Source organism: Stegostoma tigrinum, chromosome 1, assembly GCF_030684315.1.
Source record: "Stegostoma tigrinum isolate sSteTig4 chromosome 1, sSteTig4.hap1, whole genome shotgun sequence".
NCBI lineage: Eukaryota > Metazoa > Chordata > Chondrichthyes > Orectolobiformes > Stegostomatidae > Stegostoma > Stegostoma tigrinum.
In genome coordinates, this window is record NC_081354.1 from 182,914,478 (window position 1) to 182,931,001 (window position 16,524).

The 16,524-nt window shown below is 44.5% G+C and overlaps 1 protein-coding gene across 1 annotated transcript in view; it reads left to right on the forward strand.

The window, feature by feature from the left end:
• Nucleotides 1-2,673: 2,673 nt before the first annotated feature.
• Nucleotides 2,674-16,524, forward strand: part of npm1b (nucleophosmin 1b) — a 105,031-nt gene continuing 91,180 nt past the window's right edge. Inside the window, exons 1-2 of the mRNA XM_048546555.1 lie at nucleotides 2,674-2,790; nucleotides 6,387-6,469. Coding sequence (XP_048402512.1) covers nucleotides 2,679-2,790; nucleotides 6,387-6,469 — 195 coding nt within the window. The 5' untranslated portion in view covers nucleotides 2,674-2,678. The remainder of the gene's footprint in view (nucleotides 2,791-6,386; nucleotides 6,470-16,524) is intronic.

Here is a 16,524-nt window from a genome sequence, read left to right on the forward strand (position 1 = left end):
GCATCTCACCCAGACCCATCCCCCCACAACCCACACACCCCTGAACACTACGGGCAATTTAGCATGGCCGATCCACCTAGCCTGCACATCTTTGGACTGTGGGACGAAACTGGAGCACCCGGAGGAAACCCACGCAGACACGGGGAGAATGCACAAACTCTGCACAGACAATTACCTGAAGCTGGAATCAAACCCAGGTCCCTGGCGCTGTGAGGCTGCAGTGCTAACCACTGAGCCATGGTGTGGACTTGTTGGGCTGAAGGGCCTGTTTCCACACTGTAGGGAATCTAGTCTAAAGACCATGTCATCAAGACCCTATTGATTCTTGAATGTGCTTTACGGATGGCCTAGCAAGTCACTCAATTGTTACAAAGTTTGCAGAAAGAATTGGAAGTGGACAGACCACTGTGCCTGCATTAAAAATTGCAGACTGGGGATCCAGGTTCAAATCCTGCCATGGCAGATGGTGGAATTTGAATCCAATAAAATATCTGGTATTAAGAATCTAATGATGACCGTGAATCCATTGTCGATTGTTGGGGAAAACCCATCTGGTTCACTAATGCCCTTTAGGGAAGGGAACTGCCATCCTTACCTGGTCTGGCCTACATGTGACTCCAGGCTCACAGCAATGTGGTTGATTCTTTACTACCCTGTGGGCAATTAGGGATGGGCAATAAATGCTGCATACACAGTGGCTGCCTCATCCCATAAATGAATATAGAAAACAACCTATTCAGATATATTACGGCATATTTCTGGAGCAGGTGGAACGTGAACTTAGGTTATCATGCTTAGAGGTAGGGACACCAGCACTGCACCACAACAGTGCATCAGCTCCTCAGGATGGTGTCCTGGACACAATCATTATCAGCTGTTTCATCATGACCTTCCCTCCATGATAAGTCAGAGATCATTTGCACAATAGTGAGCCCAACTTGCAACTCCTCAGATGATGATGTAGCCCTTGTCTATACACATCAAAATGCTCAGGACAAAACAGACTGCTTAATTAGCACCACATTCACAAACTTTCACTACCTGTAACATCACATATACCAAAGGCGCTGCAGAAACTCGCCAAGGCTCCTTCATTGGCATTTTCCAGTCCCACGGCCTGTACCACCGAGTATAAGGGCAGCAGCTACATGGGAGCAGCATAAGACCAAAAGATACAGAAGCAGAATTAGGCCATTTGGCCCATCAAGTCTGCTCCACCATTCGATCATGGCTGATATGTTTCTCAATGCCATTGTTCTGCGTTCTCTCTGTAGCCATTGATCCCTTCACTACTCATGAACCTATCCATTTCTGTCTTAAATGCAATCAATGAATTGGCCTCCAAAGTCTTCTGTGACAATGAGTTTAGCAGATTCATCGCCGCCTGGCTGTAGAAATTTTTCCTTATCTCAGTTCTAATGCAACTTTGCTCCAAGCCAATGAGAGTTGGGGCTTCACTGCTCCTTCAGTCTGTCTGAATCAAAATCCTGGAACTCCCTTCCTAACAGCAATGTGAGTTCTATAACTGTATCGGTGTCGCCTCCTGCTCTCAAGAGGAGCTCAAGCATATTCATCCACTTCACCAACACAAAAAACCTCAAGTTCACCTGGACCATCTCCAACACATCCCTCACCTTCCTGGGCCTTTCTGTCTCAATCTCCATTTCTGACCTAATAATCTCATCCTGGCCCCTTGACCTGTCCGTCTTCCCTGGGTTGATCTATCCCCTCCCTACCTCCCCACCCATACTCTCCTCTCCACCTATCTTCTCCTCTATACATCTTCAATCCGCCTCCCCCTCTCTCCCTATTTATTCCAGAACCCTCTCCCCATCCCCCTTTTCTGATGACGGGTCTAGGCCAAAAACGCCAGCTTTTGAGCTCCTAAGATGCTGCTTGGCCTGCTGTGTTCATCCAGCCTCACACTTTGTTATCTCGCATTCTCCAGCATCTGCAGTTCCCATTATCTCTGAGTTCGATATCATATGGACCTGAGTACCTCAAGACTGCTGCACCCCACCACTTTCTCCAGGCCAATGAGAGATAGCAATGAAAACAATTCAGATCAACCTGATCAAGGATGTTATGTCACACCTCTGGGGCAGAGCAGACCTGAACCCATAAGTGCTGTGCTAACCAGCCATGCCTTGGTATATTCCATCAAGAATTAATGAAAAGAAATTCCTCAAGCATGAACATTCAAATAAAACAAAGAACTGCTGAGGTTGAACATCTGAAACAAACAAAGTGCTGGAGAAACTCAGGAAGTCTCGTAGCATCTATGGAGAGAGGAAACAGAATGGTCAGTTCCAGGTCAGTGAATGCCCTTAGTCCAGTTTGTTTAATCTTTCATTATTTAACGATGTTAACTTGACAAGTCAAATCTGATGTCGCACTTTGCAATTTCTGGGAAGCTCAGAGCGATTACAGCATCAGACCAGGAGGTGGCGCTCCCCGCACGCGGAACGTGTCAATCAGCCTGAAGACCCGCTTCTGATTGACGGACCTTTCCACCCGCTGAATGGGTAATACAGCCATCAATCGAAAGGACTCCCCGCCTTCATCGTCTATTGGTTACATCATGCGGTAAACAGGATATTTATGTCCCGCCCTCCCCCTCCACTTATTTATTGATTGGCCAGATCCAAACCCCACCCATTTGTTGGTCAGGTGGCGTTATGATTGGTCAATGGCGCTGTCAATCAGCGCGGGGAGGCGGGCGCTGGTGGCCGATGGACGAGCGGAAGGTGTCCGTGTCCGAGCTGCTCAACTCCAGCATCTACCTGTTCGGTAAGCGGCGGGGCCTGGTCTACTCAGCCGGGCCGTGGGCAAGGGGAGCGGCTACAAGGCCTACAGGGACCTGGGCTCGCAACCGCTGCCCAGGATACTCTTCCCTCACGGTCCCCCATCTCAGACTTGCCCACTCCCCCTGGACCGGACACCCCCACCGCCTCCTCCTCCTCCCACACCCCCCCCCCCCCACTTGTACCCTACACCCTCTCCCTTCCCCCATCATCCCTTACCTTGCCGCCCCCACCTTGCCCCGCACACCCATGCTGCCCTCTCCGCCCCAAGTCCCGCTCCGTCCCCCCCCCCCCCCCCCGCACCCCGCACCCCGCACACACCCCGCACACACCCCACACCAGGTGCAGAATGGCAGGTATCAAAAGCGCGACGCCGGACGAATACACCAGGCCCAGCAGCATCTCGGGAGCACAAAAGCTGACGTTTCGGGCCTAGACCCCTCATCAGATGAAGTGTCGAGGCCCGAAACGTCAGCTTTTGTGCTTCTAAGATGCTGCTGGGCCTGGTGTATTCGTCCAGCTCCACACTGTGTTATCTTGGAACTGCAGATGCTGGAGAATCCGTAATCTCTGATCAGGATGGCTGCTTCCTTCCCTAGAAGACATTACTGAATCGAATTTTTTTTCTAACAATTGACAATTTCATAGACATTGGTAAACTGTAAATTCCAGCTTTTCTTCATTAAATTCAATTTCACCATCTGCCATTGTGGAATTTGAACCTGGGCTCCTGAGACGTTGTCAGGGTCCCTGGATTAGTAGACCCACCGCACTTTGTTGAATAACCGTTAAAATAAAATCAGTTGATATTCCACTCACCGTATTTCCTATAATGGCCTCTCACCTTTGCCGTTACCTGTCTCTCTTCTGTTCTCATGGGTTCCGGTTTTGTCTCATGCGTGCACACACAAAGTCCTGAGCCCTGTAGTGGATCATGGGCACTTGTTCTGATAACTGTTGGTCTTGCAGTTCCCGCTTCCACCTTGTCGGGGGAAGGAATAGCTGGCATCTGCAGAAGAAAAGTACTGCTTAGCTCGGTTGAGATTGATGCTCAGCAGGTTGTTTTGGATTTGTGAGGGATGGCAACACCACCTTTCCTGGACAGATCCTTGGGATACTGCCAGCTATGGGGCCTGGTAGGCGGGGCGCTGGTGGCTGAAAGTTTGGGGCAGCAGTTCAGCTCGGTGAGAGACCTTGGCTTAGAAGTCTGAGAAAATGAAGACAATTGGGTCACGTAAGATACTGCAGTAAACAATGTTAAAACTAATCTTGTAATGCTCATTGTGATTTCCTGTCCTATTAACTTAACATTAAAGCTAAAAGATGCTGAAAGAGGAAATGTTACACATAGACCCTTTGTGCTTTGTGTCTTTACTCTTGTCCTTCCACAATGTTCCCAAGGTGGGAATCCTGTCATTTAATTTTCAGCTTCAGTTACAGAGCACATGGGCATGTTTCTGTGCAGATGACTAACCCACATGCCACAATGTTCTGTTTCACCTTTGAAATAATGGAGACCCTCGAGTATTATCAGCTTATCAAGTTCATGTTCATAACAAACAGGGGCAGGAGTCAGCGATACAGCCGAGTCTGTTGTCATTAAGTGTGACCAAGGCTGATCATCTTCCTCCGTTCCATTTTCCTGGCGGTTCATTGTTTCCCTTCATAGATTTTTGATTTCCAAAATACAATTTGTCGCAGCCTCCATTGAACAATTGAGTGCCTTCAAAGAGAAAGTGGTTTGAACACATTCGAGGCTTAGTCCCTCAAAAGGGCCACAGAGAGCAAACAAATCCAGAGCTCCTAGATTAAGAAAAGGTAGGAATAATTAAGATAGAGGGAAAAGTGTGTCAATGTCAGGAAGAAAATGTAATGAAGAAAGCAGAATGCCGGAGTAGAAGAAATACATAAGAAAAGCAAAAGAGTTAACAAACACATGATAACTGACCTAAGAAGGAATCTCAAAGCTTATAATAGTACATAAATAGTGAAAGGATGATCAAAGGAGGAGTAAGACCGATTTAGGGCCCAGAAAAGCGATTTTAAAAATGAGGTTAACCATTTTGGCATGAAGAGATGTGCAGAGTATTTTTTCATTAGTAAGAGGTTAGAAAATTTAAATTTTAGAATTCCTATTGTGTGGAAGCAGGCCATTCAGCCCATCAAATCCACCTGCCCCTTGAAGATCACCCCACCCAGACCTACCCCCTACCCAATACTCGTCAGCCTGCATTTACAAGAGCACCTGGAGGAAACCCATGCTGACTCAAGGAGAATGTGCAAACAGACAGTCTCCTGAGGATGGAATGGAACCCTGACCCCTGTGAGACAGTAGTGCTAGCCACTGTGCCTTATAAAAGGATCTAGGTGTTTTTGTCAACAAGTTAGTGAGGTCTAACATGCGGGTGCTGCAAGAGGAAGTTAACAGAATATTGTTATTTATTGCAAGAGGATTTGAGTACAGGAGTAGTGAAGTCTTGCTTCAGTTGTATAGTTGCTGGTGAGACTGCACCTGGCGTAAATGTGCAGCTTTGGTTGCCTTGTCTCAGAAAAGATGATATCACAATGGAGGGAGTCCAGCAAAGACTCACCAGACTTGTTTCCGAGATGGGAGTCCTGCCATCAAGCCACAGGGTCATACAGCACTGAAACAGACCCTTTGGTCCAACTCATTGGCGTCGACCAGACATGCCAATCTGTTGTAGCCCCATTTGCTAGCATTTGGCTCATATCCCTCTTAAACCCTTCCTATTTGTGAACCCATCCAGACGCCTTTTAAATGTACTTGTACCAGCTTCTGCAACTGCCACTGGCAGCCCATTCCGTACTTTCACCGCTCTCAGCGTGAAAAAATTATCCCTCGGGCCTTCTTTGAATCTTTCCCCTCCTACCTGCATCCATCCAATATCAAGGATAAGATATTTCCCTGGTTGAGGAATCTGGAGCCAAGGGCACAATTTAAAAAGAAGGGGATGCCATTTAGGACCAAAAGAAAAATGGTTGACTGCAGATACTGGACATTAATAACAAAAACAGAAATTACTGGGGAAAAACTCAACAGGTCTAGCCGCATCTGTGCAGAGAAAGCAGTTAATGGTGTTCTGAGGAAGACCATTAGACTCAATGCATTAACTCTGCTTTCTCTCTACCAATCCTGCCAGACCTGCTGAGTTTTTGCAGCAATTTTTATGTTTGGTTTTTATTTAGGACCACAATGAGAATTTTTATTGCCCCGGGTTGTGAATCTTTGTAACTCTCTGCCTCAGATATGTGGAAGCTCAGTCTTCTGCCGCTGTTTAAAACACTTTGATATATTGCTGATTACTAATGGGAGTTTGTGGATAGTGTGGGTGAAAGGAATTGAGTGTTCAATCGGCCATGATTGAACAAAATGGAGTGGACTCATTGGGCTGAATGGCCTTCTCCTATTTCAATTATTCAATTGTTTTTATTTCTCTTATGACAGTTAATGTCCTTTTTTCTTTTACAAACATAATTGCAAAATTTTGCTGCCAACAAAAATGTGTTGTGTGCACCTTGTAAATGAGTTGTCAGGTTAATTTTTCCAATTTGATTCTTCAGGATGTGTGCTGGAAGAAGGAAGAAAAGAATACAAATTCCAGGTGCAAGATGATCGGATGGCGCACCAACTCATTCTAAGGACAGTGAGTGCCCTCCCTGATGGGAATGTCATATTAACATAGAAAATAGCAGCAGGAATAGGCCTTTCAAACCTTCCACCCTGCTCTGCCACTTAGTATAAACGTGGCTGGTCATCCAGTTCAGTACCCTGGTCCTCTTTCTTCCCATACACTTTGATCCCTTTAGCCATAAGAACTATATCTAATTCTTTCTTGAAAAGATTAGATTAGATTCCCTACAGTGTGGAAACAAGCCCTTTGGCCCAACAAGTCCACAACGCCTCTGGGAGCATCCCACTCAGACCCATTCCCCCGTAACCCACACACCCTGAACACTACGGGCAATTTAGCATGGCTAATCCACCTAGTCTGCACATCTTTGGACTGTGGGAGGAAACCGGAGCACCTGGAGAAAACCCACGCAGACACGGGGAGAATGTGCAAACTCCACACAGACAGTTGCCCGAGGCTGCAATCGAACCCGGGTCCCTGGTGCCGTGAGGCTGCGGTGCTAACCACTGAGCCACCGTGCCACCCCAAAAATTCAGCATTTACCCCAAGCCACTTTCCATGGCAGTGAATTCCACATTCTTGTCACTCTCTACATGTAGAAATTTCTCCTCACTCCTAGGTGGCCTACATCATTAATATTTCTAACCATCCTGTCCAGAAATGTTAATACACATTTCTGGCGCAGGTGAGACTTGAACCCCGGTCTATTCCCTCAGAGATAGGGACATTACTACTGCACCACAAGGTGCACTGTAGCCTCTGACATGCCCTTCGACTATGAGTTCTGGTTCTGGGTTCCTGGTCGTCTAGAAGACCATCTCTGCATTTATCCTGTGTGGGTCTGTTAGGATTTTATAGGTTTCTACAGGATTCCCCCTATTCTTGTAGAAGCAAAGTGTGTTAACGCTGGGCTGACATGAAATTCTAAATTCCAGTGACTATAATCCTAATTAATCCAGTCTCTCTTCATCTATCTATCCTGGCAACCCAGGAATCTGCCTGGTAAACCTTCTTGTACTCCTTTCACAAGGAGTTACAAGGATATCCCAGTCTTGCACTGCCCCAATTGCCAATCTATTGAAGGCAATGCTGACCTGTCTTTGTGTTTTCGCTATTAAAGTGGATAACATCTTATTTATCTGCATTACACTTCATCTGCCATGCATTTGTCCTGTCACTCACCTTGTCCAAATCACAGTGAATCATCTCTTTCATATGTCACCCTCCCACCCAGCTTTGTGTAATCTGCAGGCCAAAGGGTGTTCTATGCTAAAAAGAAAAGAATAAATGGTCTTTTCCTGATTGGCAGCCAGGGACTAATGGAGTGTTGCAAGAGCCAGTGCTTAGACCCCATCCATTCACAATATACATTAATGATTTAGTGGAGGCAATTAAGTATAATTGTCGTAGAGTTGTAGTTGTACTTCGGTCCAACTAGTCTATGCCAAATATAATCCCAAACTAAACTAGTTACACCTGCCAGCACCTGGTCTACATCCCTCCAAACTTTTCTTGTTTTTTTTCTTTATTCATTCATGAGATGAGGCTGCCGCTGGCCAGGCAGCATTTATTGCAAATCCCTAATTGCCCAGAGGGCAGCTCAGAGTCAACCACATTGCTGTGGGTCTGGAGTCACATGTAGGCTGGACCAGGTAAGGATGGCAGTTTCCTTCCCTAAAGGACATTAGTGAACTGGATGGGTTTTCCTGACAATCCACCATGGAGTCGTCATCGTCATTAGATCCTTAAGTCCAGAGATTTTATTGAATTCGAATTCCACCATCTGCCATAGAGGGATTTGAACCTGAGTCCCCAGAACATTATCTAGGTCTCTGAATTAATGGTCCAACGATAGTACCACTAGGCCATTCCCTCCCTCTTATTCATACATACATCCAAATGTCTTCTAAACATTGTAATTGTACTCAGGTTCACCACTTCAGGAAGTTCATTCCACACATGAGCCACCTTCTGTTTTTTTTTAAAATTGCTGCTTTTGTCTTTTATTATCAAGCTGGAGGGAGTTTAGAAGAGATTTACCAGCATGGTTCTGGGTATGGAACTTTAAGTTGTAAGGAAAGGATGGGTAGGCATGGATTTTTTTCCTGGAGTGTAGGAGGTTGAGAGGTGACCTTATAGAAGTTTATAAAATAATGAGTGGAGTAGATAAAGTTAATGATAGTTGTCTTGTCCCTAAAATGGGGAATTTCAAGACTGGGGGCATATTTTTAAGGTGAGAGGGGAGAAATTTTTAAAAAAGACATGAGGCAATTTTTTTTTATCCAGAGTGGTTCACATGAGGAATGAATTTCCTGATGAAGGGGGCACGATTACAACATTTAAAAGACATTTGGATGGATATATGGATAGGAAAGGTTTGGAGGTATAAGGGCCAGGAGCAGGCAGGTCGGACTAGTTCAGTTTGGTATTAAGTTTGGCATAGACTCGTTGGACCGAAGAGCCTGTTTCAGTGCTGTATGAATCTGTTATATTTAGTTCCCTCATCTAAATCATTAATACATGCTGTGAATAGATGGGATCCAAGTACTGATTTCTGCAGTACCCCACTAGTCACTGGCTCGCGCTCAGGAAAAGTACCATTTATTCTTCTTTTCTTAGCACAGGAACATGTTCTTTGGCTCACTGTATTTCTGCTAACCTTGATACCATTCTAAACTGCTTGACTCTGCCTGCACACGGTCTGTATCCCGCTGTTCCCTGCCTGTTCATGTGTTAATCTCAATGCCTCTTAAATGTTCCTGTCATATCTGTTTCTCCCCTGGCAGCATGTTCCAGGCACCTACCACCCTCTTTTTGTTTTTTTGTTTCTTTTTGAAAAAATAGTACTTGCCTTGCACATGTTTTAAGAATTTGCTTCCTTTCTGCCAAACAAATCTCTATCCATTCAGTGCACTACCCTCAATCCCGTGTGCTTTAACTTTGCATGCTAATCTTTTGCAACTTATTGAAAACCTTTTGGAAGTCCAAGTAAACCATATCACTGGTTCACCCTTATCAACTTTGCTAGTTACGTTCTCAAAGTATTTCAGTAGATTTGTCGAGCACAGTTTACCATTTGTTTTTCCATGGGGTTCAGTTGGAAGCAAAAACAGAGTTGCTGGAAAAACTCTGTGGGTCTGCCTGCACTTGTGGCGAGAAATCAGAGTCCATGTTTTGGGTCTGGTGACCTTTCAGAACTGATGGCAGCTAGAAAAGTGTTGGTTTATATACAGAAGATAGGCTGGGGGAAATGTGTAAGGAGTAAATGATAGGTGGGGATAGAGCACAGAGAAAGAGAAAACGGTTGGACAGACAAAATAATGAATAACAGTCAGCCTAGGAGAAAGACTAATGGAGCCTATTCGTGGCTAGAGTCCATTGGTAGGTTGTATGTAATACCAGTCCGTGTGACAAGTGTATAGGGGTGGAGGAAAGCATGGGGAAGGTGCTCAAGCATTAACATTGTTAAACTTGATAATTGTGTGGGGAAATTATGTATCACTAACTTGATGCAGTTTTTTGAAGAGGTAACAAAGAAGATTGAAGGTACGCTGTTAGGTATTGTCTTATGGACTTCAGCAAAGCATTATACAAGGTTCTGCATGATAGACTGGCGACAAGACAATGTGGAGTTGGAGGAACACAGAGGGCCAGGCAGCATTAGAGCAGTAGGAAAGTTGATGTTTCAGGTCAGGACCCTTTTTCAGAAATGGGAGAGGGGGAAGGGAGCTCCAAAATAAATAGAGGAAGGGTGGGGGCTGGGGAAAGGTAGGTGGGATGATAGTTGAGTACGGGTATGTAGTGGTGGGGATTGGACAGTGAGGTGGGAGAGATGATGGACAGGTTATGACAGGACTAGGAGATGGGGATGAGAGGGAGGGTTGATCATGAGATGAAGCTGGGACTGGGACTGTTTTGAAACTGGTAAAGTCCACATTGAGACCATGGAATTGGCTTGAAAGTACGACACAGGGTGTTAGTAGAGGGTTGCTTCTTGGAGTGGAGGCCCGTGACCAGTGGTGTGCCCACAAGGATTAAAGCATACATACGTACATAGGATGTGAATATAGGAAGGATTGTTTGTAAGTTTGCAGATGACACCAAAATAGTTGTTGTAGTGGACAGTGCAGATTGTCTCAGAATACAACGGGACCTTGATCAGATTGACCAATAGGCCGCAGAGTGGCAAATGGTGGTTAATTTAGATAATGTGCGATGTTGTATTTTGGTAAGACAAACCAGGACAGGACTTAACTGTATAATTTTGTGCTTTCCCTCTACCTTTGTTTTCCAAATTGTGGAGTTACACCAGCTGCCATCCAATGTTTCAGAATTGCTTCAGAGTCTGAGGATCTTGAAAGTTGACCTCTAATGTATCCACTATTTCTTGGGCCGCTTCCTTAAGTACTCTAGGCTATATATTAATTGGCCTTGCAGATTTAACAGCCTTCAATCCCATTAATTTCCCAATACCTCAGAAGCCCATGTGCAGCTCCAGACGTTGGTGCCAGAAATGAATGCTGGTCGCCTCACACACAATATTGCGAGTGCAGATGTGTAGCAAATAGACGCAGCTACAGGATATCCAGAGAAGCCTATCGAAGTGATTAGCCCCCCTCGAAGTTGGCTGGAGCTGCCCAGTCACAAGACTGGAACCAGAACTTCGTAGCCATATCAGTCCAAGGTAAAGGCTTTTAAGGCCTGAGCTGTCATTCAGTGCCCCTCTTTGACAAGGCAGCACTCCGTTGCTCCCCTGTTATGCATGCCGTTAGGTTTCTCTGCTGCTCCTCCAGGCTTATCTTCTCTTTGACCAGGAATATTACACAAGAACCATTTAAAGTGGGTTAATTAGAGACTTCAAGTCTCCTTCTTCTTTTCGTTTCAGCACTTATTTTTCTTTTCACATTTTAGCCAGAGGCTGTTTGTGTCATTCTTCAGCTAAACATTAACTGTTATTGATTCTCTGAGTCACCATTTCCCATTCGAAGGCCTTAAATTTACAGCACACTCTTTAATTTTATATGATTTTAAAGATGCTGTGGGATATTATTTTGGATAATGAAGGGAAATAGATTGCATAGAACATGGAATCTTGCACTTCAAAGATGATATAAACACCATTGTAGAAAATAAAGTACTGCACTTTTTCTTTCAGATTTTTAACTATTTCCCACAAGTTTCAGAATATTTCTTAAATGGTGAGAGATTGTGAAGTATTGTTGCCTAAAGGGATCTGGATGTCCCTGTTCATAAGTGATTTGAAAGTTAACTTGTACACGCAGTTGGGAAGGCACATAGTATGCTGGCTTTTATTTCAGAAGGATGAGAGTATGGGACTAAAGATGTCTTGCAGATTTTAGAACCTTGGTGAAACTGCATTGGGAGTATTGTGTACAGTTTTGGTCCCTTTACTTGAAGGTGGGTGTATTTGCCATTGAAGAAGTGCAGTACAAGTTCATTCCAGACTAATTCCTGGGATGGAGGGACTACACTTGGAGGGGACTGAGCCTGTATTCTTCAGAGCTTCCAAGAAGGCAAGATGACCGAGTTGAAACAAAAGTTCTTACAGGGTCATATAGGATGGATACAGAAAAGGCATTTCCTCAGGCTGGTTGGCCTCCAAATAAGAGGCAGGCTATTTAGGACTGAGATGAAAAGAAATTTTTTGACTCTCTATGTAGTTATAGTTACTCCCAAGGGCTGTGAAAGCAGTCATTGAATATGTTCAAAACAGAAATTAATAGATTTTTTGGTGCTAGTAAAATCAAGAAATATTATCAGAGAATCAAAGATGTGAGTCTAATCACATTTTTAGATGAAGTAACTGAGAATATGGATGAAAGGAATGCGCAAGGCATTGGTTAGACCACTTTTGGAAACTTGGGTTCAGCTCTTGTCTCCCTGCTAGAGGAAATATATCGTGAAACTGGTAAATCTTTTCTGAACTCTTTCACGGAAGTTGCCAGAGTTTGGAAGGTTTGAGCCATGGGGTGAGGCTGAGTAAGTTAAGGCTATTTTCCCTGGAGCATTGGAGACTGAGGAGTGAGTTTATAAAGGTTTTGTAAAATCGTGAGGTGCATGAGTAGGGGAGCTCAAAACTAGACGGCATAGTTTTAAGGTGAGAGTGGAAAGATTTAAAAGGGATCTATGGGGCAACTTTTTCACACAAGAAGGTGCATGTATGGAATGAACTGCCAGAGGAAGTTGTGGAGACTGGTACAATTGAACATTTAAAAGGCATCCAGAAAGGTATATGAATAAGAAGCGTTTGGAGGTATATGGGTTAAATGCCAGCAAATAGGACTACACCAGATTTAGGATATCTGGTCAGCATGGATGAGTTGAACCAGAGGGTTTGTTTCCATGCTGTACGTAGAGCCATTAAAAAGGTACTTAAGCCTATTGAGTCTATGCCAGTCAAAAATAACAGTTTAACAACTCTAATCCCATTTTCCAACACTAGGCACATGGCCTTTGTATGGCTTGGTATCGCAAGCGCACATCAAAACACTGCTTTAATATTATGAAGGTTTCTGCCCCTATTGACCTTTCAGGCAATGAGTTCCAGATTCCCACCACCTGGTATCTCCTCTAAACCTTCTGCCCTTCGACCAGGAGAAATAGATTTTAAGGTATTGTATCCAAAAGAAAAGTTTCTTCTTGTCGGTCCTATCTAGGGCCCCAAACGGTTATGACAATCCCCTCTGCCCTGGGCAAAACCATCCCCGCTCTGTCCTGTCTCTCTCCATAACTGAAACTGTCCGGCCCAAGCAATCTGGTAAATCTCCTCAACACCCTTTCCAATGCTATCACTTCATTCTATAATGTGCATTCAAGAATTGCACACAATACTGTATATTTAAGGATAGTGTGGGAAAGTGACATTGAAGATTAGCAGAGAAGGTTCAAGGGGCTGAATGACCTTCGCCCGTATTTCTATGCCCCTGTTTTTCTGTTTTTACAACTATTTTCATAATAATTGTCTTTAACACAGGAAAATGGTAGCTTTTTTGGGGAAGTGGGAGGCATGGGATAATAAACCAAAGAAACACAATCGAATAAAAGAACCATAAACTTGAACTGAGCTAAGTTTAATGTGTTCATGGAAACTGGGTGATGCTAGCTGACCAGCATTAATTGGTCACCCCTATTTGCTGTCAAGAACGTGGTGTAGGTAGCCCGCAATGCTTTCAGAGTGGGAGTTGCTGGAGTTTGACCCAGTAAGAGTGAAGGAATGCCGATCTATTTCCACCTCAGGATGGTGAGTGGCTTGGAGGGGAACTTGCAGAAGGTGGTGCAGAGTAACAGAGTATCAGAGTAACACTCATCCAGGCAAGCTGGGAGTATTCTGTCAGCTTCTGATGTGCATCTTGTAGATAGTGGACACGTTTTAGAGTGTCAGGAGCTGTGTTGCTTTCAGAATTCCTAGCTTCTGACCTGATTTTGTAGCTGCAGTATTTCTGTAGCTGATCCAGTTCAGCTTCCGGTCAATGGTAATTGCTAAGACATTGATAGACTTGTTTGTACAGCATGGAAATTGACTGTTAGGTCCAACTTGTCCGTGCCAACAAGATGTCCTAAATTAACCCAGTCCCATTTACCAGCAGTAGGCCCATATTCCTCTAAACCTGAGAGCCAAGCAGGCATCTCCACTTCTGACCTTAATGTGGAGTGAAGGATGCAGCTGAAGATGTTTGGGTCTCGGACTCTGTCCTGAGGGACTCCTGCGTGAGCTGACGTGACTGTTCTCCACAACCATTTTCTTGTATGCCTGGTATGACTTCAGCCAGCAGAAAATTTTCATCCTGATTCTTATTGACTTCAGTTTTGCATGGGCTCCTTGATGCCTTACTCTGTTAAATGTGTTATTGAGAGCAGCCACTTGCCTCACCTCTGGAATTCAGCTGTTTTACCCCATGTTTGAACTAAGGTTGTAATGATGTCAGGAGTTGTGATCCTGACTGAACCCGGCTGAGCTTTAATGAGAAGGTTATTGCGGCTGAGCAAATACTTTTTCTCATTTAAGTCGATGACACCTTCCATCAGTGATATTCAAGAGTAGGTAGACGGAGCAGTTATTGGCTAGATTATATTTTCCCTGCGTTTTGTGCACAGAACATTAGTGGGCAGTTTTCCTCGTTGTTTGGTAGATGTAGCTGTTGCTGTATTGTGACTGCTTTGCTAAGAATGCGGCAAGTTCCAGGGTACAATTTATCACTACTATTGGTGATATGTTGTGTGGGTCCATTGCCTTTGCAGCATCAAATACCTTCAACCATTTTTATCATAACATGTGAAGTGGATCAGTTTGGCTGAGGTAGATCATCTGTTCAACCCTTAATTCTACCTCCAGACAGGAGCGAATATATGGAATTCAGTGCCATCTGTTGCAGTAAGGCAAGTGGCATAAGCCCACTTGAGAGTGAATGGACTGAAGAATATACTCGGGACGTTAGGTGAAATACAGTTATTACTTAACAAATGTCTGTCAGTTCTCAATTTGCTTGATTTTATTGTCAAATGTACTGAGATACAGTGAAAAGTTTCATTTATGAACTGTACAGGCAGATCACAGCAAGCAAAGAATGTACAGATCCAACAGACTTAGAGCCATACGTTTACATTACAGGTTTCGTTTACATTATTTGAGTCTAGAGTCCATTCAGCTGCCTGATTATGGCCAGAAACAAGTTGTTCCTGAACCTGCTGGCGTGTGTGTTCAGGCTTCAGTATCTTGTGCCTGACAGAAGAGGTTGGAGGAGGTCATTACCGACATGATTTTGATTTTTGGTTTTGATCTTTGATTTTTGGCTGCCTTTCTGCTGCTGCGAGTCACGTAAATGGAGTCCGTGGATGGAACTTTGGCTTCTATGATGGTTTGGGCTATGCACATCTCTTTCTGTAGTTTCTTACGGCCCTGGGCAGAGCAGTTGCCATACCAGGCAGTTATGCACCCGGACAGTTTGCTTTCAATGGTGTATCTGTAGAAGTTGGTGAAGGACCTCTTGGATGTGCCAAATTTCCTGAACCACCTGGGAAAGAAAAGGCATTGTTGTGCCACCTTGACTGTCACATTTCTGTGGCAAGCCCGGGACTGGTTGTTAGTTACCATCAGTCTGAGGAACTTTGTTGTCCTCTCAACCTCACTTCCTTTGATGTAGATGGGGACATGTTCTCCTCCTTTCTTTTGTGAAGTTGATGATAAGTTCTTTTAGTTTTGACAATGTTGAGAGACGGATTATTTTTATTTAACCACATCAAGTCCTCTATCTCCCTTCTATATTTTGATTTGTTGTTGTTAGATATCTGTCCCTCAGCCAACTTGTAGATGGTGTTAGTTTGTAATTTGGCAACACAGTTGTGGGTGTACAGGAACACAGTAAGGGGCTAAGGATACATCCTTGGGGGGGTGCCGCAGCGTTGAGAGTTATTGTGGAGAAGGTGCGGTTACCTATCCTCACTGATTGCAGCCGGTCAGAAAGCTGAGGATCCAGTTGCAGAGAGTGGAGCCAAGACCAAGTTCATGCAGTTTTGAGATCAATCTGGAAGGATTAATGGTGTTGAAGGTAGATCTGTAGTCAACAAGCAGGAGTCTGATGTAGGTATCTTTGCTGTCTAGGTGTTCCAGGGATGAGTGCAGGGCTATGGATAAGGCATCATCTGTGGACCTGTTATGAGAGTAGGCAAACTGTAGGGGATTGAGGCAGGTTGGGGGTCTGGAGTTGATGTGAGCACTTCATGATTATTGAAGTCATAGCTATTGGGGGGTAATCACTAAGGCATGCTGCTTGCGTTTTCTTGGGTACAGGGATGATGGTGGTCTTCTTGAATCAGGTGGGGACTTTGGCTTGTAGGAGAGTGCGGTTGAAGATGTCAGTGAATACCGTGTGAAGTATTAAATGTTGTAAAAAAACTCCCTCCGTTGGGACGTTGCGTCAACTTGCAGTACACGGACTACAAGGCAGCTCACCACCACCTTCTTAAGGACAACTAGGTATAAACAATAAATGCTGGCCAACCAGTGATGATTGAAATTTCAATCAAAAACCCTTACCTGTTCCCAAGGT